Source organism: Panthera uncia (assembly GCF_023721935.1).
Source record: "Panthera uncia isolate 11264 chromosome C1 unlocalized genomic scaffold, Puncia_PCG_1.0 HiC_scaffold_4, whole genome shotgun sequence".
Classification (NCBI taxonomy): domain Eukaryota; kingdom Metazoa; phylum Chordata; class Mammalia; order Carnivora; family Felidae; genus Panthera; species Panthera uncia.
The window spans coordinates 20926275-20953572 of NW_026057585.1; the positions used below are offsets into that span (position 1 = coordinate 20926275).

General features: G+C 36.2%; 1 protein-coding gene across 3 annotated transcripts in view; it reads right to left on the reverse strand.

Annotated features, from left to right (window-relative positions):
• The window catches only part of SLC35A3 (solute carrier family 35 member A3), a 52475-nt gene that overhangs the window by 22866 nt on the left and 2311 nt on the right, over nt 1-27298 (reverse strand). Inside the window, exons 1-2 of one of the 3 annotated variants that reach the window (XM_049616744.1) lie at nt 4156-4345; nt 412-616 (exon numbers count right to left, since the gene is read on the reverse strand). In XM_049616744.1, coding sequence (XP_049472701.1) covers nt 412-598 — 187 coding nt within the window. In that variant the 5' untranslated portion in view covers nt 599-616; nt 4156-4345. Of the gene's footprint in view, nt 1-411; nt 617-4155; nt 4346-27298 lie in introns of those variants that run through there. The other 2 variants (XM_049616743.1, XM_049616745.1) reach the window with 2 other exon arrangements.

Consider the following 27298-nt stretch of genomic DNA (forward strand, 5'->3'; position numbering starts at 1 on the left):
TAAAAAATTGTGACTTCTCTAAATTTCTAAAAGTTACAGAACTATATAGAATTTACTTATTCTCAAATTATTATAAATGCAAGAAGCTATATTTCATATTTACAGCATTAACTGGAAGACATGAATCATGATATAGATCAGAATAAAATGTCTTCGTTACTAGACTAAAACTGTCTTAAGAAAATGAAAAATATTGAAATGTCTGTAATAGTAGGACATTAGATAAGGCAACAGTGTTCAAATGTGTAGTTAACAATATACATATATGTGTCTGTATATATATATATGTATACATATGAATGTATATATATATATATATATATATATATATATATATATATCATATGTAAATAACACCAAAATAATCAAGTAAATTGTAATGTCTTGAAAACAGAAAACCAAAAAACTTACTGCTATCTTTGTAGACTAATAAAATGCAGGCCATTATTTTCAAAAGTTCAGCAACAACCACTGCTGTAGAAGATAGATAACGAGGTCCCTCTTCTTTTAAAGTCCTAGAATAACGCATCGTTAGAACCAAACTGGTAGTCTGAAAGACCAAAATTCCCAAGGAAAGGTATTTTAGGTTGGCGGACATTGTTTTATCTTCATTTGCCTGAAAAACAAAATAATTAGGGCAAATAAACAAAATTAGAAAATACAGAAACATTTATTAAAAATCATTATGAGACTTCTGGTTCCAGACAAGAATGAGTAAGTGCATTCCACCCTTTTCTTCCTGCTAATCATAATATAAACCCTGGACCAAAGACAAAAAGTAAGTACTAGAAGACTCAGGAAGGTGAAGAAAATAAGACAAACTGGCTAGCGACCCCAGATCTTTTTTTTTTTTTTTTAATTTCTAAAAAATTTTTTAAGTTTATTTATTTATTTTGAGAGAGACAGACAGAGAACACAAACAGGGGAGGGGCAGAGAGAGAGGAGGACAGAGAATCCAAAGCAGGCTCTGTGCTGAAAGCAGAGAACCTGATGTGGGGCTTGAACTCATGAACCATGAGATCATGACCTAAGCTGAAGTCAGACACTTAACTGACTGAGGTTGGAGAGGCTAAATTATGATCAGGCAAAAACAATTACATAAGAATTATTTCTAGAATGAAAGAAGGACATTCCATAATGATAAAAGAGTCAATACATCAGTAAGATATAGCCAGTTATAAATGAATATGTGCCTAATAACATAGCTTCAAAACACATGGGACAAAAACTAACATATTAAAAAACAACAACAGGTAAAGCCATAAGACATAATGTGAGGTTTTAACCTACTTTTTTCAGTAATTAATAGAATACACACACATGCACACCAAAACCCGCCAGTAAGAATACAGAAGATCTGAACAATAGTATCAACCACCATAACTCTTGCAAACATGGAGATGCTCCACCAAGAGCCTCTTTTGAGGAAGAACTTAATGCAGTATGTGTGGCCAGTTCACTTCTTCTCCACTCATCATTTGCTTCCAAATGATGTAAAGATTCAGTGCAATTCCAAGCAAAATCCCTATAGGTTTTTGGTAGAAACTGACAAGCTGATTTAAAAATTTATATGGAGGGGCACCTGGGTGGCTCAGTGGGTTGAGTGTCCAGCTCTTGATTTCAGCACAGGTCATGTTCTCACAGATCTCACAGTTTGTGAGATCGAGCCCCATGTCAGGTTCTGCACTGGCAGCATGGAGCCTGCATGGGATTCTCTCTCTCCCTCTCTGTCTACCCTTCCCCCACTCATGAGCACTCTCTCTCAAAATAAATAAACTTTAAAAATAAAATTTCTATGGAAATACAAAGGACTTAGACAACCAAAACAATTTTGAAAAGAAAAAATAAAGAAGTTAAACTGAAAGTCCACACTTTCTATAAAGCTCTAATAATTAAAACTGGTATTGACACAGGACAGAAGTACAGATCAATGGAACAGAATATAGTCCAGAAGTTAAGTCCATACATATTTGGTCAAATGACCTTGACAATGGTAACAAAAAGAAATAATTCTAGAACAAGACAACTGTATTCTTTTTATTTTTTAAAAATGTTTATTTATTTTGAGAGAGAGAGTTCATGTGCATGTACCTGAGAGGGAGAGAATCCTAAGCAGGCTCCACATTGTCAGCACAGAGCCCTACATGGGGTTTGATCCCATGAAAGGTGAGATCATGACCTGAACTAATATCAAGAGTCAGACACTCAACCAACTGAGCCATCCAGGAGCTCCATTTTTAAGTGAATCTCTATCCTTATTTATCTCACACCAAATATTTAACTAGAAATGAATCACAGACCTGTCATAAAAGCTAAAGCTATAAATATTCAAGAAGAAAACAAGAGAAAAATGCAGACACTTAGGAATATGCAAAGATTTCTTAGATACAAAAAACACAAACCATAAAAGAAAAATATGGATAAATTGGATATCATTAATTTAAAACTGTTCTTCCAAAGATACTATAAAAATAAAGGCAAACCACATGATGGGAGAAAATATTCTCAATACATCTATCTGACAATGGCTTTGTGTCCAGAATATATACAGAACTCTTACAACACAGTAAGTACAAGACAGACAACCCATGAGCAAAAGATTTGAATAAACATTTCATCAAAAAAGATGAATGAATGGCTAATAGGCACATGAAAAGATGTTCAACATCATAGTCATTACAGAAATACAAATTAAAACCACAATGAGATACCATTATGTACCTACTAGAATGGCAAAAATTTTTAAATTGATGCTACCAAGCAATGGAGTGGGTTTAGAGCAAACAGAGGTCTTACATTGCTAGTGGGACTATTAAGTGATACAACCACTTTGAATAACACTTTGGTAGTTTATTTTAAAAAATAATAATCTTTTCAAATGACCTAGAAATTCCACTCTTAGGTATACCCAAGAGATCTGAAAACATTTATCAATAATGCTCGTATATAATTATTCATGTGAATTTCATTTATAACATTCAAAAACTGTAAATAACCCAAATGCCCATTAACAGGTGAATTACTAAACATACTGTGGTACATCCATGATGGAATACTACTTAGCAATAAAAAGAAATGAAATACTGATGTATGGTAAAACATCAATGAATCTTAAAAAGAAATTAAACAGAAAAGTTTATAGACAAAACTGTATACACTATATGATCCATTTTTATGAAATTCTAAAAAGGGCAAAAGTAATTTGCAGTGACAGATTCAGACTGTGGCCAGGGGTTGAGGTTGGAGGTTGACTGCAAAGGGATAGCAAGGAATTGTTGGTGATAATGGAAATATTCTGTATCTTGATTGTGTGATGATTATACAATTCTATTCACTTATTGTAACTCACTGAACTGTACATTTAAAAAGGATACATCTTATTGTGTGTAAATCACAAATCAACAAAGTTGATCAAAGATTGAGGACAGGGGTGCCTCCGTGGCTCAGTTAGTTATGCATCTAACTCTTGATTTTGGCTCAGGTCATGATCTCACAGTCTGTGAGTTGGAGCCCCAAAGCGGGCTCTGTGCTGGCAGTGCAGAACCTCCTTGGGATTCTCTCTCTCTGCCCCTCCCCCATTCGTGTGCGTGCACTTGCTCTCTAAATAAATAAATAAATAAATAAATAAATAAATAACCTTAAAAAAAAAAAAAAAAGATTGAGGATGTACTAAGTAGTAGCATTCCTCAACAGGCTTTCCTCATACTTTGATTTTGGCTCTAATTCCTTTGGATTAATACCAATGATGTTTTGTTAGTCTATTCTTCAGGCCAATTCTATCCTTTCCATGATTCCATCTTCCATCCTAAGTTTTGTTAATATGAACACTTTTTATTATATATTTCTTTATAGCTCTCACAACCAAGCCACCCTTTATGGCTCTAGTTATATGATCCACTATCTTTCCTCACCTCATAATCATTAAAATAGCAATATAATATATTCAAATGGATCCAATAGTCATTATTTGGTGCCTATAGTAGGCCAAGTACCATGGTAACAGAGAGAGCCTATCCTTGAAGGAACAAAGTCTAGTTTATTAAATTTAGCAGTTCCTATCTCAAATTGAATATGCTCCAAATCCAAACATTGTAGCACCATAAATACGAGGATAAAATTTTCAATAGTGAAAAAAAAATGATTGAAAAAAATTACCTTAAGTACTTTATATGAATATCAGAGAGAAAATTTGAATAATATATCTCTTTTTGTCATATATAAATAAGAGCATCAAACCTAGAGGAAAGAATACATAGATTTATGTATTAACCATCTCACTTTTGTAAATCTGCATTAGCAAGAGTCCTAATGTGAAATGAAATTACGGCATTTTAGAGATAGAAGATGCTTTAGAAATCATCTAGTACAAATCTCTTCATTTTAAACTGAAGAAAATAGTGAACAGAGAAGTTAGATGACTTGTTCAAGGTCATATAATTACTAATTGGAAATATTAAGTTATATAGTTAAATACCAGGTTCCCTAGCTCTCACTATGTGTTACTGTAGAATTCCAGAGGACATCTGATGGACTTTATCTCTGTGTGGAAGCAGTGCAAGTTCCCAGCAATCTACATTTGGCATAGGCATCTGATTCTCCTGGAAAATCTATTCAAGGAAGTCTTTGTTTATTGTGCAACTAAGATCGTAAAAATGTACCTGTTACAACAGCAGTGCCCTACTTTCTTTTCAAATGAATTTTAAAGGTCAGATTCTAAGCCAGGATGTACTATCTTTACTATTTTGCTTTTCCATTTCCAAACATGTACAACATCAATACATTTGCCTTGATAATTCAGATCTTAATTATTAATACAGTTACAATGTATTTTTTTAAGTATGTGAGATAATAGAAAAAATATATATTGGTATCTGCCCCTAGCTCTTGACACAGGGTTCCTGAAACCCTTGTGATTTCCTTAGTGATAAGAGCACTAGGAGCATCTTTTGTTCTAATATTTGGTCTTTGGCCCTGGTTCCTGACACAGGGTTCCTGAAACCCTCGTCATTTCCTGGGTGATCAACTGATCATGCCTATGTAACGAAAACTCCATAAAAATTCCAGTAGTATGAAGTTCAGAGAGCTTTCAGGATAACAAGCTATACACAGCATGAGGATAACACATCCCAACTCCACAGGGACAGAAGCTCTTGCACTCAGGGCCCTCTGAAACCTGGTACTTATGTATCTATCTAATTGTTCATCTGTATCCTTTATCACATCCTTTAATAAACTGATACAGGAAGTGTTTCTCTGAGTTATATGAGCCACTGTAGCAAGTTAATCCAAGTTGAGGAGGGGATGGTGGGAACCTCCCATTTGTAGCCAAATTAGAGTTATGGGTAATCTGGTGACCTACTTACTACTTGCGACTGGCATCTGAACTAGGGTGGGAGCAGTCTTATGGGAGTGAAACGCCAATCCATAGGATCTGACACTATCTGCAGGTAGATAGTGTCAGAATACAAGTTAAATTGTAGGATACCCAGCTGGTGTCACAGAGAATGGCTTGAGGTGAGGAAACCACATCTCCTCCCCAACATTTGATGACCAAAAATGTCAGAAGTGAAGTGTTCTGGAGGAGGAGGAAAGGAGACACACAGCAGGAAAAAATTGGATTGTTTTTCTAATACAAACTTGAAAAGTAAAATATATACAATCAAATGATCATTGGTACTAGATCAACTGTAAAGAATTGCAATTTAATTTATAATTCTGCCTAAGGAATGTATAAACTCAAAATGGAAAAAAATACGAGTATTTCTAAGATTATACAAATACATAGGTTGGTTTTGGAGTACAATACAGGTAAAACTAAATATTTTCATTTAATGCAAACCATAAATTCACAGCAAATTCATAAATAAGAAATCTACCAAAATGAAGATTATGTTCCACTTCTATAATTTATAAGATTAATACTGTTTCTTCATTTTAAAGTGTACAACAGTTTCTCATTATTATTGAACACAACCTCTAAACAATCTTATATTTAAGATTTAATTTTAGTCCTCCCTACATTTTCTTCTCTTGCTACCTAATTCCCCTTTTTTTATCCTTTCAGGAATTGCTAATCCTCCGGTTTCCATATTATTGTTTCATTAAAATTTTCTATCTAAGAAATTTACATGCCAATAATCAACAAGGAACTGTACTAAGTTCTCTCACAAATGAAGCTTTATTCAATTCACTGTCAAAGCCTTATGAACTAGTCAACAAATTGCTACCCACATTTTTTAAGGTCTCTAGTTACTAAGCTCCCTGAACTCACTGGGGGTTCAGTGAGGCTCTCAGATTTATAGCAGGATCAGAAGAGTAAGAATGCTTAGATGTTCCACTTTCACCTTTAACAGCTAAGACCTGAAAAATGCACTCTTTTTGATTACTAAAGTAAATGACACTATTTCATTCTGATGGCTTTGTTTTGGCTTCTTCTGTTTTTTGAAAATAGCATTTAATACTTTTAATTATTTTAAAAAGCCAGTATATTCTTTAAAAAATGTTGAAAACTGGGAAGGCTGGGTGGTCCAGTCAGTTGAGCCTCTGACTCTTGATTATGGCTCAGGTCACAAGCCCTGCGTCAGGCTCCACGCTGAATGTGGAGCCTGCTGGGATTCCCTCTCTCTCTCTGTCTCTCTCTCTCTCTCTCTCTGTCTCTCTCTCTTTCTCTGTCTCTCTCTCTCTCTCTCTCTCTGTGTCTCTCTCTCTTTCTCTCTGCCCCTCAATCCTGCTCATGCTCTCTCTCTAAAATAAACAAATGAACAAATAAAATATTAAAAATAAGAAAAATGTAGAAAACTTAATTAGTAAAAACTTCAACCATCATCAATTACCCAACAACATCTATATCTGGTATAGATTCTGTCAATAATTTTTATTTCAGTTTTTTGGAAAACCCTAAACCCCAGGACTTTAGTAGCAAAGGTGAAATAAAGCACCTAGACCATTTCATATTTCCACTTAAAAGTATTCTAACAACCTTTTGGGCTTCTTTATTACATGGAAAATAAAGTCTTGTAATCACAAAGTTCCACCTTTTCCTTTCCTTTTTTGAAGGAAAAAAATGGAATGTTAAAATTCAATAAAGTACCAAGAACAGGGCACCTGGGTGGCTCAAATGGTTAAGCATCTGGCTTTGGCTCAGGTAATGAACTTGAAGTTTGTGAGTTCGAGCCCTGTGTCAGGCTCTGTGCTGACAGCTCACAGCCTAGAGCCCGTTTTGGATTCTGTGTCTCCCTCTTTCTCTCTACCCCTCCCCTGCTCATGCTCTCTATCAAAAATAAATAAACATTAAAAATAAATTTTTAAAAACAAAAGTACCAAGAACATAACATCTATGATTACATCACCCAGAACTGATAAGTCTCAATCTTGTCACATTTGTTTATCTTCCCTTTTGTAAAGGAATAACATTACGACTAAAGTGATTAAAGTCAAAGTCTCCCAATAAGCCACAACTCTAAATCCCATTCCTTTCCCCCTCCTCAGTAGGAACCTATTATGAGTTTAGAGTATATATTTCTAGTCTACTATTAAAAATTCTTTATACATATATAGATATAATCATAAGCCATAAGTACTTTAATATATATACATAACAACAAACTGCATACTTTATTCAGCATTTTCCTTACTTTATTCAGCATCTGATACACAGACCTAGCTCATTGCTTTTAACAACTCCAATGCTCCATCAAATGAGTAGACCTTTTATTTACCCATTCTCCTACTGATAAACATTTAGCATTCTTTTCCTTTTAAAAATTTAAATTTAGGGGTGCCTGGGTGGCTCACCCGGTTGAGCATCCAACTTTGGGTCGGGTCATGATCTCAAGGCTCCTGAGTTTGAGCCCTGTGCGTCAGGCTCTGTGCTGATGGCTCAGAGCCTGGAGCCTGCTTTGGATTGTGTCTCCTTCTCTCTGCCCCGCCCCCACTTGCGCTTGCAAGTGCATGCGCGCGCGCTCTTTCTCTCTCTCTCTCAATAAAATAAACATTGAAAAGAAATTAAAAAAAATAAATTTATAAATTTTCTTAAAATTTTTAAAGTCGTTTCTAAACATTATATAAACCACAAGAATTTTAAGCTCTTTTTCTAAAATTTAACATTTTACATGAGTTTTCAAGTCTCTTCCAGTTCTAACACACATAAACACACAATTCTGTTAATCTAATTTCAATTTTTTCATCTAAAACTTTTGCCTGAATTTTTCTTTTCATTTTATTGTTTTGTTTCACTTTAGAGAGAGAGTGTGTGTGTGCACGAACAGGAGAGAGGAGCAGAGGGAGAAAGAGAGAGAGAACCTTAAGCAGGCTCCACACTCAGAGTAGATCCTGATGTGGGGCTCAATCCCATGACCCTAGGATCATGACCTAAGCCAAAATCAAGAGTCAGATGCTAAATCTACTGAGCCAGCTAGGCTCCCCTGACTGAATTTTTAAATTATAAACTTTGAGTGTATATAGTAATATATAACACATATAATAATGAACTATTGTACAATTATTTGTTGTTTAATTATTGTACTAAATAACAACAATATATAAATGCAATCTTTGTGTATGTGTGATTTGATACAGCAATCATACTGCCAATACTGGTTTTTTTTAATGTTTTATTTATTTTGAGAGAGAGAGAGAGAGAGAATGCACATGTGAATGCACCCATGAGTAGAGGGAAGGGCAGGGACAGAGGAGAGAGAGAATTCCAAGCAGGCTCCACTCTTTCAGCACAGAGCCCAACGTGGGGCTCAATGCCACAAACCATGAGATCATGACCTAAGCTGAAATCAAGAGTCAAACACTCAACCGACTGAGCCACCTAGGTACCCCACACTGCTAGTACTTCTAAAAGTCCTTTGCAGAAATTGAAGAAGACAAAAAGAAAAAAAAAAAAAAAAAAAAAAAAAAAAAAAACCAACAAGACATTCCATGCTAATGGATTGGAAGAATAAATATCATTAATATGTCAATACTACCCAAAGCAATCTACACTTTCAAGGCAATCCCAATCAAAATTGCACAGGCATTCTTTTCAAAGCTAGAGCAATCCTAAAATTTGTATGGAACCACAAAAGACCCCAAATAGCCAAAGTAATATTGAAAAAGAAAACAAAAGTGGGAGGCATCACAATCCCAGACTTTAGCCTCTACTACAAAGCTGTAACCATCAAGACAGTATGGTATTGGCACAAAAACAGACAAAGACCAATGGAATAGAATAGAGAACCCAGAATTGAACCCAAAATGTATGGCCAACTAATCTTTGACAAAGCAGGAAAGAGCATCCAGTGGAAAAAAGACAGTCTCTTTAACAAATGGTGCTGGGAGAACTGGACAGGAACATGCAGAAGAATGAAACTAGACCACTTTCTTACACCATACACAAAAATAAACTCAAAATGGATGAAAGACCTAAATGTGAGACAGGAAACCATCAAAACCATAGAGGAGAAAACAGGCAACAACCTCTTTGACCTTGGCCACAGCAATTTCTTGCTCGACACATCTCCAAAGGCAAGGGAATTAAAAGCAAAAATGAACTATTAGGACCTCATCAAGAGTAAAAGCTTCTGCACTGCAAAGGAAAAAATCAACAAGACTAAAAGGCAACCGACAGAATGGGAAAAGATATTTGCAAATGACATATCGAATAAAAGGTTAGTATCCAAAATCTATAAAGAACTTACCAAACTCAACACCTGAAATACAAATAATGTAGTGAAGAAATGGGCAGAAGACATGAATAGATACTTTTCCAAAGAAGACATCCAGATGGCCAACCGACACATGAAGAGATGCTCAATGTCACTCATGATCAGGGAAATACAAATCAAAACCACACCGAGCTACCACCTCATACCTGTCAGAATGGCTAAAATGAACAACACAGGAAACTACGGATGCTGGCGAGGATGTGGAGAAACGGGAACCCTCTTGCACTGCTGGTGGGAATGCAAACTGGTGCAGCCGCTCTGGAAAAGTGTGGAGGTTCCTCAAAAAATTAAAAATAGAACTACCTTATGACCCAGCAATAGCACTACTAGATTTATTCAAGGGATACAGGAGTGCTGATGCACAGGGGCACATGTATCCCAATGTTTATAGCAGAGCTTTCAACAACAGCCAGATTATGGAAAGAGCCCAAATGTCCATCAACTGATGAATGGATAAAGAAGATGTGGTTTACATATACAACAGAATACTACTTGGCAATGAGAAAGAATGAAATCATGCCATTTGCAGCAACGTGGATGGAACTGGAAGGTATTATGGTAAGTGAAATAAGTTAGAGAAAGACAGATATCATATGTTTCACTTATATGTGGAACTTGAGAAACCTAACAGAAGACCATGGGGGAAGGGAAGGGGGAAAAAAAGTTACAGAGAGGGAGGGAGGCAAACCACAAGAGACTCTTAAATACAGAGAACAAACTGAGGGTTGATGGGAGGGTTGGGGAAGGGGGGAAATGGGTGATGGGCATTGAGGAGGGCACTTGTTGGGATGAGCACTGGGTGTTATATGTAAGTGATGAACCATGGGAATTTACTGCCAAAACCAAAAGCACACTGTACACACTGTATGTTAGCCAATTTGACAGTAAATTACATTTAAAAAAATAATAAAATAAAAGTCCTTTGCACAAGGGGTATTTCAGGGTTTGGTTAGTCACTCTAATAGAACTTGCACTTGCTTTCCAATCACTGTTTTTCCTCTGAATTGTTATAAATTTGGTATTTATAAAGTTAGTTTTATTTTTATTTATTCATTTATTTATTTATTTTTAGTTTTCTTATTTTTTATTTTTTTTTTAAGTTTACTTATTTATTTTGAGAGAGAGGGAGAGCACGAGCAGGCAAAGGACAAAGAGAGAAAGGAAGAGAGAATCTGAAGCAGGTTCCACACAGTCAATGCAGAGCCTGATGCAGGGCTCAAACTCACAAGCAATGAGATCATTACCTTAGCCAAAATTAAGAGCTGGACACTTAACTGACAGAGCCATCCAGGCACTCCTAGTTTTATTATTTTTAAATCCCATTTTATAACATATGTACAACATAACTTCATTCACTGCAACTTGATGAGTTTGGATGATGGCTTAATTAAAATATTTTTGCACTTTGTACAAAAAAATATTAGTAAGCCTCTTTAGAGTTCCAAGAGGTTCTTGGTAGTTATTTATTTTTTATTTTGAGAGTGAGAGTGGAAATAGGGGAGAGGAACAGAGGGTGAGAATCTTAAGCAGGCTCTATGCTTAGCCAGGGAGCGTGAAGGTAGGGGGGACTAGACACTGGGCTCCATCCTATGACCCTGGAATCTTGACCTGAGTCAAAATCAAGACACTCAGACTGAGCCACCCAGGTGCCCCAAGAACAAAAAGGTTTTACAAGCACACTAGAAGGTACAAATTAAGTACATCTGATATGCTAATTAGATGTCTTTAATTTTCTTTAAAATAGCTTCCAAAGATCCTTGCTTTATAATGCATTGTCAGCCAATTCTGAATTAAAGGCTTAAATTTTTTAAACAACACACATTACATGAAGTATCATTAATGTACACTTCTGCTACCACCTCTACCTCCAAATTAGTCAGGATTAGTGAGAAATTAGTTGTATAAACCATCATTAATTACATTAGATATGCATTAACTAAGTTTTGAAATCTTTAAAACGTTATATACCAATAATCTCTACTCATCTTTTCAGACTTAGATAAGGCCTTGTGTGTAAATCTGAAAATCAGTCTGGCTACAGACTTATTCCATAAGCTTACTATGTATATGTATAATCTTTAGGTCTGTATATGAAGCTCATTGTTTCTACTGCAACAATAATATCTGGGAGCCCCTGGGTGGCTGAGGTGATTGACTCTTGATTTTGGCTCAGGTCATGATCTCACAGTTTTGGGATTGAGCCCCGGGCTGGACTCCATGCTGATAGCTTGCACCTGCTTGGGATTTTCTCTCCCTCGCTCTCTGCCCCTTCCTCACTTGCATGCAGGCACAATCTGTCTCAAAATAAATAAACATTTAAAATAATAATAATAGGGGCGCCTGGGTGGCTCAGTCGGTTGAGCGCCGACTTCGGTTCAGGTCACGATCTCACGGTCTGTGAGTTTGAGCCCCGCATCGGGCCCCTGTGCTGACAGCTCAGAGCCCGGAGCCTGTTTCAGATTCTGTGTCTCCCTCTCTCTGACCCTCTCCCATTCATGCTCTGTCTCTCTCTGTCTCAAAAATAAATAAACGTTAAAAAAAAAAATTAAAAAAAAAAAATCATATTCGTATTTTGCTGATGCATCTCCAGCTACTAAAAGTCCTAAGAGACCAAATGTTTAGTCAGTATTTTTAAACTGTAATAAAATTTACATAGATTTTTATACAGACAACTAAGTACCTAAGAAATTCTGCACATCAATTTTCCTTCTATTGTAAAAATAAAAGACTAAATTTCTTAACTTATGGTTTTTAGAGTAAGCTATATTTACATTTTCTAAACAGTAGTTCTGAAATATACTACTCCCTAAGTACAATATAATAATCTACTAGCTGTTAATGACATAATACAGTACATATGAAAACACACAAATTACAAAGTGACAGGAAAATATAAGTTCATATTATATGCTAGTCAGAAATATCGATTGGTAAAAACAGATCTTTTAAGATTTTCCCAAGTGTGAACAGAAAAAGTAAATAAATACATACAGAAATACTGACCTCAGTTGCAACTTTTTGTCCATTATCCTCCATGATGCCAAACTTTAAAACTGCAACCTATAACTGTATGCTAAATAATGACAAATAAAATTTATCACAACTGCCTCTACTTCTGACACTGGCATCTATATATCTTCCTTTCAAATTACCTCAAACGTAGCTACTGCATTCCCTAAAAGTAGCAACAATACATCATACTTGAAATCCATAATAATCCTGTGGAAAATCCAAAAGCTTTCTTTTTTTATTAAAGTGAAAGAAAAATGAACTGAAGATAATTTACATTATCGGTATAATCAATTTTGTTTCTATGATAGAAATAGTAACTTCCACTAAATTAGTTCACTTTTAAGTGCTTAAGGAAAAGCACAATCCTGCTCAGTAACACTTAATAACCAACTCTTTACTACCTAAAGTTCCTATTACAATCTAAGTAAAACAACTTTTCATTGTTTCTCCTTCCCTTTCTTCCTCAACGTGTCAAATGTCTGTTTACCTAAGGCAATATCACCTATATGTAAATAATAGTACTGTCAATTTTTAACTTATTCTTTCAGGACTACAGAATTTCCATTCTTACATTCAGTAAAATCAATAGTACTCAAATATTTCTTCAATTATACAAATATAAAACATATTTGCATTCTAATTTTTAGATTTAAAATTGCTCAGTATTATTTATTGTATTCTTTATATAATATCAGTCATTTGGAAAACAGTATAGCTCTAAGATCCCCTTTGAGGGGCAACTGGGTCATGATCTCATGGGTCATGGGATCAAGCCCCACGTTGGGCTCCATGCTGAGCGTGGAGCCTGCTTAAGATTCTCTCTCCCTCTGCCCCTCTCCCCCGCTCCACTTACACACACTCACTCTCCCAAATTAAAAAAAAAAAAAAAAAGAGGGGCGCCTGGGTGGCTCAGTCAGTTGGGTGTCTGACTTTGGCTCAGGTCATGATCTTGTGGTTCGTGGGTTTGAGCCCCACATTGGGCTCTCTGCTGTTAGCGCAGAGCCTGCTTCAGGTCCTCTGTCCCCCTCTCTCTCTGCCCCTCCCCCATGCATGCATGTGCTCTCTCTCTCAAAAATAAACATTATAACTTAAAGAAAAAAAGAAACAGTATAAGTATGTAAACTGCTATAACCTAAGGTGCTAGAGAAAAATATCATAGGAAAATTATGATACCTTATGTCAACTTCGTTAAACTCATAAACTCAAACAGTCCTTTACTCTGTATGGTGCTAGGTTAGAACTGGCTAAACACAAAGTCCGCACAAAACTAGGAAGACAAGAGTGATGCAAGAGCCATTACTCTCAGAAAATTTGCAGGATTACATGTGGTAAAACAGAAACAGAGAAACAGATTCCAGTTATCTTCACTCTTCCCTGCACTGGGTCAGCTCTTCCTCACAACTGCTGATCTTTACTGCGTAAGAGTGGACTCAGGCTCTCCACCAGACTCTTGACTGTGGACAGTGAAAGACAGCTACAAAGAGAGGATAGCTTTCTCTACACTCTCCCACCAGCTCCATTACATGATCCTATTCTGGCTACAGGACATGCTTTCCTTTCTAGATGGTTTTGAAAGCTCTGACTTGAGTATACACACTAGTCTTTCAGGAAGGCTGCTTAGTGACTTCTCAGGAATCCTTCACCACTCTCTTTTTTGACCGTGACTTCCCCTGCTTCTCTCACAGTTGTCACAGGTCTTATTCCTATCATAAATCCCTTATTCTATAATAGTGAAGGGTTCTGTTTCTCTATTGAACCCTGATACAGTTTTTGGTACCAAATGTGGTTTCTAGGGTAACAGAACCACAGTGATAGTAATTTGGAATCACTTTTCTGACCTGACTAGATTTAAGGCCATTAATGATCCTATTACCAGTGGTAAAGGAGCCACTGGTAGTTCATCATGTTAAGGCAGAAATTAAATTATTCCCTGTAGGGGCACCTGGGTGCCTCAGTTGGTTAAGCGTCTGACTCTGGATTTCAGCTCAAGTCATGATCTCACGATCGTGGAGCCCCACGTCAAGTCCTCACTGAGCGTGGAGCCTGCTTGGGATTCTCTCTCTCCCCCTCTCTCTGCTCTTTCCCCACCAGTGTGTGCACGGGTATTCTCTTTCTCTTTCAAAATAAATAAATAAACTTAAAAAAAAATTATCGTCTATAAATACCTATAATCAACATAAGGCTTTAGGTGATCAAGTAGTTGCTGCCACAAACATTTTACTGGAAATTGTCATCTAATGGTGTTCATTTGTTGTTTCCAAGGTAACTAGAAGACTTGGAGAAAAAAAAATAATGAACTTGAGACCCTAAATTCACAGACCATGGTTCAAGCAAGGTATCAGAAAGTTTCCATGACTGCCTTAAAACAACTTATCTCTTTTAGCTACAAAGTCAGTATTTCTAAAAAAGAAATCCAAAGTCTGATCCCGTCAAGGACTTGAAATAAAAAGCAAATTGACTTTACAACTTCATAGGGCCCCAGGATCCTACATTCTATATATTTTTACAATCTCTATATCCTAGCACATGTCCAGATATTAAAATATGTCTGAGGATTGTAGTAGGCTGAATAATGGCCCCCAAAGATAAAGGTCCTAATCCTTAGAACTTGTAAATGATACCTTATTTGGAAAAGGGGATCTTGCAAATGAAATTAAGTTAAGGATCTTGAGACAGGAAGATTATCCTGGATTAGCTAAATGAGCCCTAAATACAAGTGTCCTTATGAAAGACAGACAGAAAAGAAGAACACAAATACGTAAGAGGAGAAGGCAGTGTGAAGATGGATCCAGAGAGAGATTTGAAGATGCTGGCCTTGTCCATGAGTAATGCAGCCACAAACCAAGGAAGGAAACTGGGAGAAGAAAGGAATGGATACTTCCTTAGAGCCTCCAGAGTCTTTGATTACCAGCCTCTCTGATTATCAGCCTAATGATACTGATTTTGGAGTTCTGGCCTCCAGAATTCTGGGAGAATAGATTTCTCTTCATTTAAGCAACCAAGCTGGGATAATTTGTTACAGCAGCCACAGGAAATCAATACAAGAATCTATATTTTAAATTTTTAATTGTTCTCCATTCTATGTCTACCTAGGCAGAAAGCATTTAAAATGTTTAGGAGGAAGACTGGTTAAAATTAAGCTTTCAGGGGCACAGGGGTGGCTCAGTCAGTTAAGCGTCATCTGACTGCAGCTGGGGTCATGACCTCGCAGGTCTGTGAGTTTGAGCCTTGTCTCAGGCTCTGTGCTAATGGCTCAGAGCCTGGAGCCTGCTTCAGATTCTGTGTCTCCCTCTCTCTCTGCCCCTTCCCCACTCACTCTCTGTCTCTCAAAATTGAATAAATGTTAAAAAAAAATTTTTTTTAAGAAAATAAAATTAAGTTTTCAGTACTCAAACGAATAAATCAGTTACCAGGAAACTGGTTTACATTGAAGAGTGCATACAACAGTTCCTCTCACACAGTTTGTGCTTAATAAATATTTTTAAAACTAAATGCCAGACTCAGGAAAAAAATCAAGGATACCAAATAAATAAGATATTACTCTAGTGATGTTCTGTCACGGAAAATTTGAAGCCCATCCACTTGGTTCACAAAACTAAATGGTTAATAACATTTCTATAGGGAAGGTAAGGACTTAACTAAATGTTACAAAGTAATTCTTCTACTAGTGCTTATTTTAGAAAACATCCATTTCTTTATTATCTTAAAGGACATGAAAGACAAAGAATACACAGATCATCACATTTTTATTCATGTCTTTGTTTTTTATAACCTAAAATATTAATAGCAGATAATCAGATATAGTTTATAAACTAGAAAACAATTCCCAATCTAAAATTTTCTGTTCACACTAGACTATTTTCAAATTGACTCCTTTAAACATGATTTATTGTCCAGGGCGCCTGGGTGGCTCAGTCTGTTAAGCGTCTGACTTCAGTTCAGGTCACGATCTCACAGTTTGTGAGTTCAAGCCCTGTGCGTCAGGCTCTGTGCTGACAGCTCAGAGCCTGGGGCCTGCTTTGGATTCTGTGTCTCCCTCTTTCTCTGCCCCTCCCCTGCTCACGTCTGTCTCTCTCTCAAAAATAAAAGTTTAAAAAAAATTTTAAAATAAACATGATTTATTGTCCAGTTACAGTTATACTACATGAGTCAGAAACTGCCATCTAAAACATATCTATGTATATGCAGAAAACCAAACATAATATAATAATTTTATAAGTGTTATTACCCAAGCACTAACATTAATAACAAGGTTACAGCATTTTTCAAATGTTTAAGTATTAAAATGTACAAGGATAATCAAGAATGATGTTTAGCCATTTATTTAATTCAGCCTGAGGAAAAACCTGAAAGATCAGGGACCTTAAGATGTTTTTCTTTGCACCACTCACAAATGGTAAAAATTTTAGAAAAACATGTTTAAAATAATTTAACTGAAATTAGAACATATAGAATGAGCTGGTATTTATGGGTTTATAGTTTGACAGACTGTCAAGGACAAATTTTGTTTTTTTTTAACTCTAGCTATTAACTGTGCTTGGGTATTTAAGGAAAGATTACCACCCTCCCCTAAGGACAAAATTCCACTATTAGAATTCAAATTCTGTGTAGTGGTGGTTTTTTTAACCACCGCCCTTTCTAAACAGGAAATTGCAACCACTCCCAGGTAAGCCTACAGTCTTAGGAGATTACGTATATATGGGTTCATACACAGATTATGAGTACATTTTGATTATACTTATTCAATATTTACTGTTCAAGTCTCATGGCACTCTGCCTACTAACTGATGGGACAGCCTTCAGACTCTCACAGCTCTATCCTCCATATAGCCGACGTCTTAATAAACTGTAGACCTGATCACATTCCTTCTCTTTTTGTAAAATTTAACTAACTCCCTACAAATAGAAGATACAATACAAACTCACATAACGCAGTCCCTCACAAATCTGGCCCCAACCTAAATTCCCTGCCATAAACTATGACCTGTCTCAGACACTTTTCTTCGTGCATTCTCTGAACAAATATCCCTTTTTAAAAAACTTTTCCTCTTCTTTACCTGTAGAACTTGTACATTTATAGGCCTTAAGATACAAGTCTACTCTCAGTGAAATTTTCCTAAGTTTCAAGGAGACTGAAGCCTTCCCTCTACTATATTCCAATGTAATTTTATACTTGTATTTTATAATACCACTTATAAATTTTATTAATCTAATTTGTTGACATATATGCACTTCTGTGTTTCATTTATCATTGTATATCTTGCATTTCCTTACCTGTGCCTATCACATACTAGGCGTTTACTCTGTATTGGATTTATAAAATAAGTAAACTCCACAATAAGTAAATTCTCAGAAGGTTAGAATGATCCTTGTGAATTAAGTTTCTCTGTATAATACATAAAAGGTAGAGGCACCCATGCAGAAACTAGTTCTCATGAAATGTTTTCTAATAATTGTAACTTCACAAGAGATGTTAAATTAATAAAAGAACATTTACTGAGCACCCTACAGCTCATCAGATATTGCACTAGGTGCTTTACAGGCATCATCTCATTTAAATCTCATTTAATCTGGGGGCGCCTGGGTGGCTCAGTTGGTTAAGCGTCCCACTCTTGATTTCGGCTCAGGTTATGATCTCATGGTTTGTGGGTTCGAGTGCCGCATCGGGCTCTGTGCTATGTGCAGCCTGTTTGGGCTGCCCCTCCCCTGCCCCTCCCCTGCTCTCTCAAAAAATAAACTAAAAACAAAATAATTTAAAATAAATAAATAAATCTCATTTAATCTGTAAAAGGAGGAATCACTCATTTTATAGATTTAAAACTCTGTAGGTTCTGAGATATTAAGTATATAATTTGCCTTGCATAACATGTCAGAGCTCAAATACAAAGCAAGACTTCTTTCAAAGCTACCAATTCATGGCTTATGAGTTTTTGCAGTAAGTCTTTTGCATGGTCTTCACAGTGAAGGCTCAGTGTTTAAGGAAGTCTAAGTTTTAGAGGGACAGTCAGCATAGTAAATTAGAGTATGCCTCTGGACTCAGATTGCCTAATTTCACATTCTGTCCCCACCACTTGATAAATAAAGCAAACTATTTAACCTCTCTGTCCCTCCTCTCATTCATGTATAATATGGAGGAAAAACAGTATGTACCCCACATGTGGCACAGTTATGAGGATTACAAGGTATCAATCAGATAAAATGGTTAAAATACAATGCTTTATTTGAATATTCATTGAATATCTTTATAAGATTTACTCATGTTAAAAAATACTACTAGAAATGTTTAAAATTGGCTTTAAAGAATACATGAGTTTAGAAAAAACTTCACATCCAACTTTTACAGAAAAAGTAGGTAAAGCAGGTGTAAAGTTGTATGTAGGCACTCTCTTATTAAAATGTTTTTTTTTTTTTTTTAGCATTTTACCTGTTGTGACCTAAGAGTTTCTGCTTCATCTTAAGCTCTAATTTCTACTATATTACCTGATCCAGCATACTTTTTCAATCAAAACATTTATCTTCAGACAGCAACTGGTTCTTTGGGTTTTGAGTGGTATCTAAAAAATGATACACTAATAAGAATTCTAAGTAGCCAGTTTAGGTAGAGAAGCCGGGTAACATTCAAGCTTATAAAGTAAAAACTCTCATACTGTATACCAAACACTTTCAAATCTACATAGCAAAAGACACTTAAAAATCCACTAAAAATATATAACCACAGCACTACACTCTTTCATTAGAGACAAGTTGAATATACTTAGAATATGCTTGCTGTTTAGAGGGTCGAAATCTAATGTTGCACTACCAATTCACATTGATCTGAACTTTAATAATAAATTCATACACATGAATAAAAATATTAACTGCTGGTTTGATAATATTCAAATGGAGATGTTCAATGACATTAGTAATTGTTGGTTTGATTTCAGTTACCCAGACAGATCAAGAATTTACTCTTAATTTTTTTGTAGTTTCCTAAACATGCACAAAAATTCCACAGATTAATATCAAATAGAAAGTTCCTTCTCTAAAACTTTCAGAAGGAAAGAAGTTCAAAAGTTGTACTTCACAGCTACTGAATGATAAGATTGGGCTTTAACCAACTGAGTTGGTTCTAATGTTTATCCAGTCATGCATTCATCATATTGAGTTCCTACTGAGTGAAAGGCACATCTGAGGATACAAATTATAACCATTTCAAATATAACTGAGACAGTGTAAATAGTGTGTGTAGACCCTACGGTCAATTATTTGACCTGTCTGACCTTTAATATTCTCATCTTTACAATGGGGATGAAAGGAAATAGAACATGCCACCCCAAAAATATGCCACTTTAGCATATTGGCTGTTTTCAGTTGTAGGTACTTAGAAAAAAGATTTTTTAATGTTTGTTCATTTATTTATTTTTGAGACAGAGATTGAGAGTTGGGGAGAGGTGGAGAGAGAGAGACAGAGAATCCCAAGCAGGCTCTGCACTGACAGTGTTCCTGATGCAGGGCTCAAATCCATGAAACTGTGAGATTATGACCTGAGCAGAAATCAGGAGTCAGATGCTTAACTGACTGAGCCACCCAGGTGCCCCTGGGCATTTAACAATTTTTAACAGCAAAAGCAGGGGAGGCTTTCCCCAAACCTCCCTTATCTGCTTAAAAACAAATCCTCTAAAAGGAACTCAGTTGTCATAAATCCCCTCCCCAAAGGGGTTTCATCAACCAGGGAGGATTGAGTCACTATAGGAGAGCAGATTAGAAATTAACACCACACCCAGATAAACCTTGTCACAAACTATCTTACCTCCAATCTGTTCTTCTAAGGGCCCATTCATCTTTCCTAAAAATCACTTACTCTCCCCTATGAAACCTACATGTCCCTTTTCTTTTCCCTCTTAAAATGGTATTTAATCCTGAATGCTAAAGCTATTTCTATGAGTTTCTAATTTTCCCTGAGTGTGTATGTATACCTTGTATACATGGAGAACACATGTTAATAAACTGTTTTTCTCTTGTTAATCTTTTATTGTAAGGGTCTTAGCTAGGAACTCAGAATATCAGAGGGAAAATTATTTTCCTCCCCTGTATGTCCCCTGGTGGCAAAGGATGGGATTGCTGAGACACCCCGCTCACTCTAGAGCTTACAGATGGACCCCAGAAGAACTGGCAGAAGCCAGAATCGGTAAGAACTCTTACAAAACCAGCTCTCCTTGATTTGTCAGTAATGCCCAGTCCAGAGAGGAAGGTAAATTTTCACTGTCCCTTCCTTTCCAAATTCAGATTAGCAGAAGAAAAACACTTGTAAATATTAGTTCTCTGAATTAACAGTCTTGGGAATTTGGTTTGGGGTACCCATTGGTTACTGATCCTTGTCTCCCAAGGTACAGCTATTACTTTCCTATTTGCCTCATTTTGTGCCCTGAGAATTTGGCTTGGCTTTCTGCTTGCCTGGGGCATGCTGGTTATTGGTTCTTGAGTGTGAAAGTGGCTCAACCATCAGGTTAGGAGCCAGAAGAATATGGAATAAGAATATAAGAATACAGAATATAGAATAGGAGCTGGACAGAAATGTGGGTCACATCCCATTGGAAACTAGCATCCTACTCACTGTTGCCAGCTGTGGGGGGGGAGGTAGGATGAGGTGGGATGAGGTGTTGTCTCTTTCTTTTGGCTATCTTTGGGAGTGGTTCTGGAGGGCTGCAACTTTTCTACCTTCTTTGGGGATGTCTCTTTCATTAAGTTATAAATGGTATTGGTTTTGGTTTTGAGTCACTTGATAGGTATACCCTTGGTTTAAAAAAAAAGAAAAAAATTTTATTTATTTTTAATTATTTTTAATGTTTATTTTTGAGAGAGAGTGAGAGACAGAGCATGAGCAGGAGAGGGGCACAGAGAAAGAGGACACAGAATCCAAAGCAGGCTCCAGGCTCCCAGATGTCAGCATGGAGCCCAATGCAGGGCTCAAACCCATGAACCCTGAAATCATGATCTGAGCCAAAGTTGGATGCTCAGCTGACTGAGCCACCCAGGCATCCCAGGAAAAAAAATATTTTTAAAGGAGTTCAATACTGCCAGGAATATTTACTGTTTATCCCAGCTGAAACCTGATAGATAATGAGATATTTGAAAGGATTTTTTATTTTTATTTTTTAAATTTTTTTTTGAAACGTTTTATTTATTTTTGAGACAGGGAGAGACAGAGCATGAACAGGGGAGGGTCAGAGAGAGGGAGACACAGAATCCGAAACAGGCTCCAGGCTCTCAGCTGTCAGCACAGAGCCTGATGCGGGGCTCGAACTCACGGACCGCAAGATCATGACCCGAGCTGAAGTCGGCCGCTTAACCGACTGAGCCACCCAGGCACCCCTTGAAGGGATTTTTTAAAGGAGCTCTCTGGTCAAAAGTTAGTCTAACTGGAAGCTGATATTCAGAGCCTGATGGGAGTTTTTTGTTTTTTAAGGCCGCTCTTGTTCTATTTCATCCTGTTCCTCCCATGGGAACTTTACAGTCAACTGAAACCTCTTCTTGAACCCCTGGACCATATGCTCTGCCAACTCTGTCCACCTCCCTCTTGGTGGCATGATTTTACTGAGGATAATCTGGAACTTCACTGGCTTCTTTGGGGAACCTAACATCTTCCCAAACTTGTTCCTCTAAGACCTCTCTCCCTTCCCATGGTTTCCACTCCTCCTTCCTTTTTTCGCTACCTTCAGATCTTCCATTCAGTTCCCTGAATTCTTCAGGCCCCTACTTCCTCCATCCCTCTGTCCACGTGCAAGACTTCTCCCTTCCCACTTCAGCCCTCAGATGCCTACTGTCACTTGAACTTGAGGCAGCAGGAGTCAGAGAAAACTACCCAGAAGCAACTACCTGATGCTGAAAAGGGAAATGGAGCTATTTGGAAACTGGGCAAATGAATAATCTTCAAAGTCTTCTCAACAAATATTGTAAAAAGCTTTAGCCATCTGAGCAGGTAACCTTATCTTCTTCCATCTGCCATAAACACAATTTGGATCCAACTGTTCTTTTACAAACTAGAGATTTTTGTATTATTGTACCTGACACATGGTACAATAATTTAAGAATTTAAAAGAAAAGCTGTAAGATCTCTATTTGTGTTTTTCTGTATGTTTTAGATGTGTGACATTTTTCTACCTTTGGATGGTCTTGCCAAAATTAATTTGTAAAAGAGCTCAATTTAACTGAATTAAAGAAAAAGAAGTGCTATATTAATTTAGTATTCTCTCAGAGAAATACAGAAACTAACTCAAGTTTTAAGTTCACATGACTCAGTTAATCTTTGGCAAATAAGAATATTGTTGAATTAGTTCAAAAAAGCAAAAAAAAAAAACAAAAACCAAACCAGCCAAACAAAAAATGGATATATCTCCAGAGTTGTCAGCATTAAATATAAATGACATACAGCTTTTCTACCTGGGTTTACTAGTCAAATAAGCATATGTTATCTCTGTGTTACAAAATTGGTCAGCAGGAAAAGTAATTTAATAAGATGGCTAGTTGCCATCTCATGAAATTTTCATGAATAATTTAAACATATTTATTTAAAACAACCAAATTAAATAACTGTAAGTTTAATGTAAAAAAGTTAAAAAATATAAAAATTCATAAATGAACTTTTCAACAATTTTTTTTTATAATATGTCTGCTTGAAAGTTTACCAAATATCTTTGGTAACTTACAGCCTTAGAGTTTTGCTAAGTCAAGTGAAATGATGAATATTCACTGAATATGTATATCATCCCACATAAGGCAAAATGGTGAAACATTAATAACTGAATGTAAGTTAACCTACTTTTTGCTTCTTATTAAAAAGCAACCAGGGGTATTTGGGTCTGTTCGCAAACATATTTTGTACCACGTTGAAAAACAATGAAAAAATTATACCATGAGGAAGCATATAGCTCTAGAAATGAGGAAATGAAGTATTCATAAATTTGCCAATGTATAGAATGTTGGTGTATGACAAACACTTCACAATTACTTCCTAGTTTTCACTAGAATTAAGGTTAAGAATTCTAATTAATATATGTAATTAAAATACTAGGAAGAAGGTGAGGGGACTTAGTATATACAAGGAAAGTAAGATGTGTTTTGGTACGAAAAAAATATGATATGGAGATATGTTTTTGCTAAAGGAAAAAAAAAGAGTAATTTTGCCCTAACATAGAATAATTCGTTGTTCTAGAATGAGAAAGAGCAGAATAAAAGACAAAAACTAAACGGATATAGAAAGCTGGGAAGAGAGTAGAGGAGATACCTATTTCAAACGGTCATGATGGCTAAAATTGAGTGCGTTAATTATAAGGTTATAAAAAACGAGCCTTAATATCTAAAGTACATTGATGCAAAACTAGAATTGAGTCTTGTCTCTTCTAAAAGAGCAAAGCTTTCTTGGACTATGGGTCTGCTCTTGATAAGATTGTGAAAAGTTTTCCTTTACCTTTTAAGTAATCTGCCTAGAAAACAAAGATCCTATGTTTTATCAAAATAACTTCCTGTACTTCCCATTTTCTTTATCCGGTCTTTGATTACTTAAGAAAACAGAGTCTTTTTTATTAAAAGAGTTCATTTATATTTATTATATATAAATATATATAACTATGCAACTTTCAGTATTTGCCTTCAATGTGTTTGTCACTTTGGTTAAATAGATAACGAAGTATTGTTTCATAGGACCTATGATCCCATTTAATCATGTATTTTAAAACTTAATATGTTTGGGGGTGCCTGGGTTCCTCAGTCAGTTAAGCGTCCGACTTTGGCTCAGGTCATGATCTCATGGTCCATGAGTTCAAGCCCCGCATCCAGCTCTGTGCTGACAGCTCAGAGCCTGGAGCCTACTTCAGATTCTGTCTCTCTCTGCCCCCCCCCACCCCCCTGCTTGCACTCTCTCTCAAAAATAAATAAACGTTAAAAATTTTTTTCTTTAACTTAATATGTTTGGCAAAATTCCCAAAAATCAAGTTCTAAATGAAGTCTTTTTGAGCTAGAACTTTGATTTGTTCCAGAGGGTCCCTGAAACATCTCAAAAGATATATTCTCTCTCCTTATAAAAAGAAAGATGTCAAACTAATGAGGTGTATTTGATATGTTAAATTATATAGAAAACATTGTCAGGGACGCCTGGGTGGCTTAGTTGGTTAAGCTTCCAAATCATGATGATCTCACAGTTTGTGAGTTCAAGCCCTGCATTGGGCTGTGCACTGATGGCCCAGAGGCTGCTTGGGATTCTGTCTCTCCTTCTCTCAGACCACCACCCCCCCCGCCCCAGTTTATGCTATCAAAATAAATTAATTAAAAAAAAACTTAAATATATATATAAAAGAAAATATTGCCAAATAAGAAGTGATATTTAACCTTCTTAGGTTATATCTGTATGGATAAATGTTATTAATATGGTTCCAGAAATTGTATGAAGTTCCTTACAAATCTGATTTATCCTGGTATAATGCTATCAGTCATAATTTCAGTTATCATCTTAAAATATGTGTCACAGAAATAACCAAATATCCTTGTCAACTATATTAAAATGAACTCTCCTCAGATCTTTAACAATGGCCATTTTAAGACTTGTCAGTTACAGATAGTTCTTTTCTTTACACTGATGCTTTCATGAAAGCTTTTACAAGCTGCTACAATCCAAAAATGCTTGTTCTCAAAGATTCATGGAAAGGATTCTCACAAGTACTCTAGAATACAGGTTTCTGATAACTTTAAGATCATACCATTGGACTGGGGAAGAATTTCCAGAACTCCATGGAAAAAAACTGATAGATTCATAAATTACTAATCCAAGATCAAGCAAAACAAGAATTAATTAAATGGGATGGAATAAATAGATGAGGATGATTATAATTTTTATGAGTTTTTGTTTGAAACATTACTGGTTCTTTAACATTTTGTATAAAAGAGTTAAGGAAACCTTTTCTCTCAAGCTTTCTATAATTTACATCAATTTGGTAAAGGGTACCTTTGTAAACAGAATTGAAACATTTATCTTTTTCTTCTTACCTAGTTCCTCCAGAATTCAGAAACTCATAGTATTTTTAATTTATGACAACATAGTTATTTGCATAAGTTGAATAAGAATCTGTTCTCCAGTAACAAGACACAATTGGAAACACAGGCTATACTGCCCAAGTTTTGACTGGAATGTCACATTTGAGAAGGATGGGTGTAATATTAGATATGACCAGACAGCTTTAAGGAACTAAGATTGACTTTATAGAGCCAATAAAGTCCCTTCAAAAAACAAACAATAAAGCCATTTGGTATCTTGCTTTCAGGGTTCTTAAACTCACCAGGGGAGTAAGGAAGGTCAATTCCTAGCAGGCCCAAGAACCTCAAGATCTCTTGGAAACCTCTAGAAGACAGAAGAGAGGAATTCACCCAATTCTAAAGGTACTGCTGGCAAAGTCTAATGGCGAGTCCTTGGCTTGGCTTCCCAGCCTTGAGAAGCTTTTAAAAGTCCACTCTGAGACTCCTTCTGAAAAGTTCCAGCAAAGCAGACTTTAAAAGAGCCTAGATGGTTAATTCCTATTCTTACATAACTAATCAGACCAAGCTTCATGAAACCAGACTATCTTGCAAACAAATAGTCTTACTGTGTTTATCTTTGCAGAAACAGAGATACTGTAGAGAAAAAGAAATTGTATTTCGGTAGCACAGTATTGTGGATATCAGATACTAGTCCTGTTCAATGTCTTTGAGGTTTTGTTACCTACCTATAAACCGGACTGGACCCTGAATTCTTCTAGTTTCCTTCAATATCTGGCTGACTCTCCAAACTAACATTTTCAATTTTCTCCCACTCTTCCAACTTGGAATCACTAAGAACAAAAACTGCCCTTTTGCTAAAGCCCTGTAAGCTGAAGCTGAACAACTTGATACAAATTGTGATACAAGTAATCCTAGAGACAAGGATTAATTCTTGTGTTTTGGTATAACCTTATTTCAGATTTTTATTAATAATATTATATTTGAAATTGCTTCTTTTTTAAGTTTTTTTTTTAAGTATATATTTTGAGAGAAACAGCCTGTGCGCAAGGGAGGGGTGGGGGGCGGGGGGGGCGGGTAGAGAGCCTGATGTGGTGCTCAAACCCATGAACATGGAGATCATGACCCAAGCTGAAATCGAGAACCAGACGCTTAACTGACTGAGCTACCCTGGTATCCCTGAAATTGCTTTTCTGTTCCATGTTTGACCCTAGTAATAAATCTTTGAGATAGTATAAATAAATTCCTCAAATAATCATAGTAAAGTACAAATTTAACAAGTATTATAAAATTACAAAGCTCAGCACACGAGAGAAAACGAATATTTTGGGGGCACCTGGGTGGTTCAGTTGGTTGAGCATCCAGCTTCTGCTCAGGTCATGATCTCATGGTTCCTGAGTTCAAGCCCTGCACTGGGCTGGCTGCTGTTAGCTCACAGCTTGCTTCAGATCCTCTGTCCCCTTCTTTCTCTGCCCTTACCCCACCCTTGTTCTCTCTCTCAAAATTAAACCTAAAAAAAAGAAGAAAGAAAGAAAGAAAGAAAGAAAGAAAGAAAGAAAGAAAGAAAG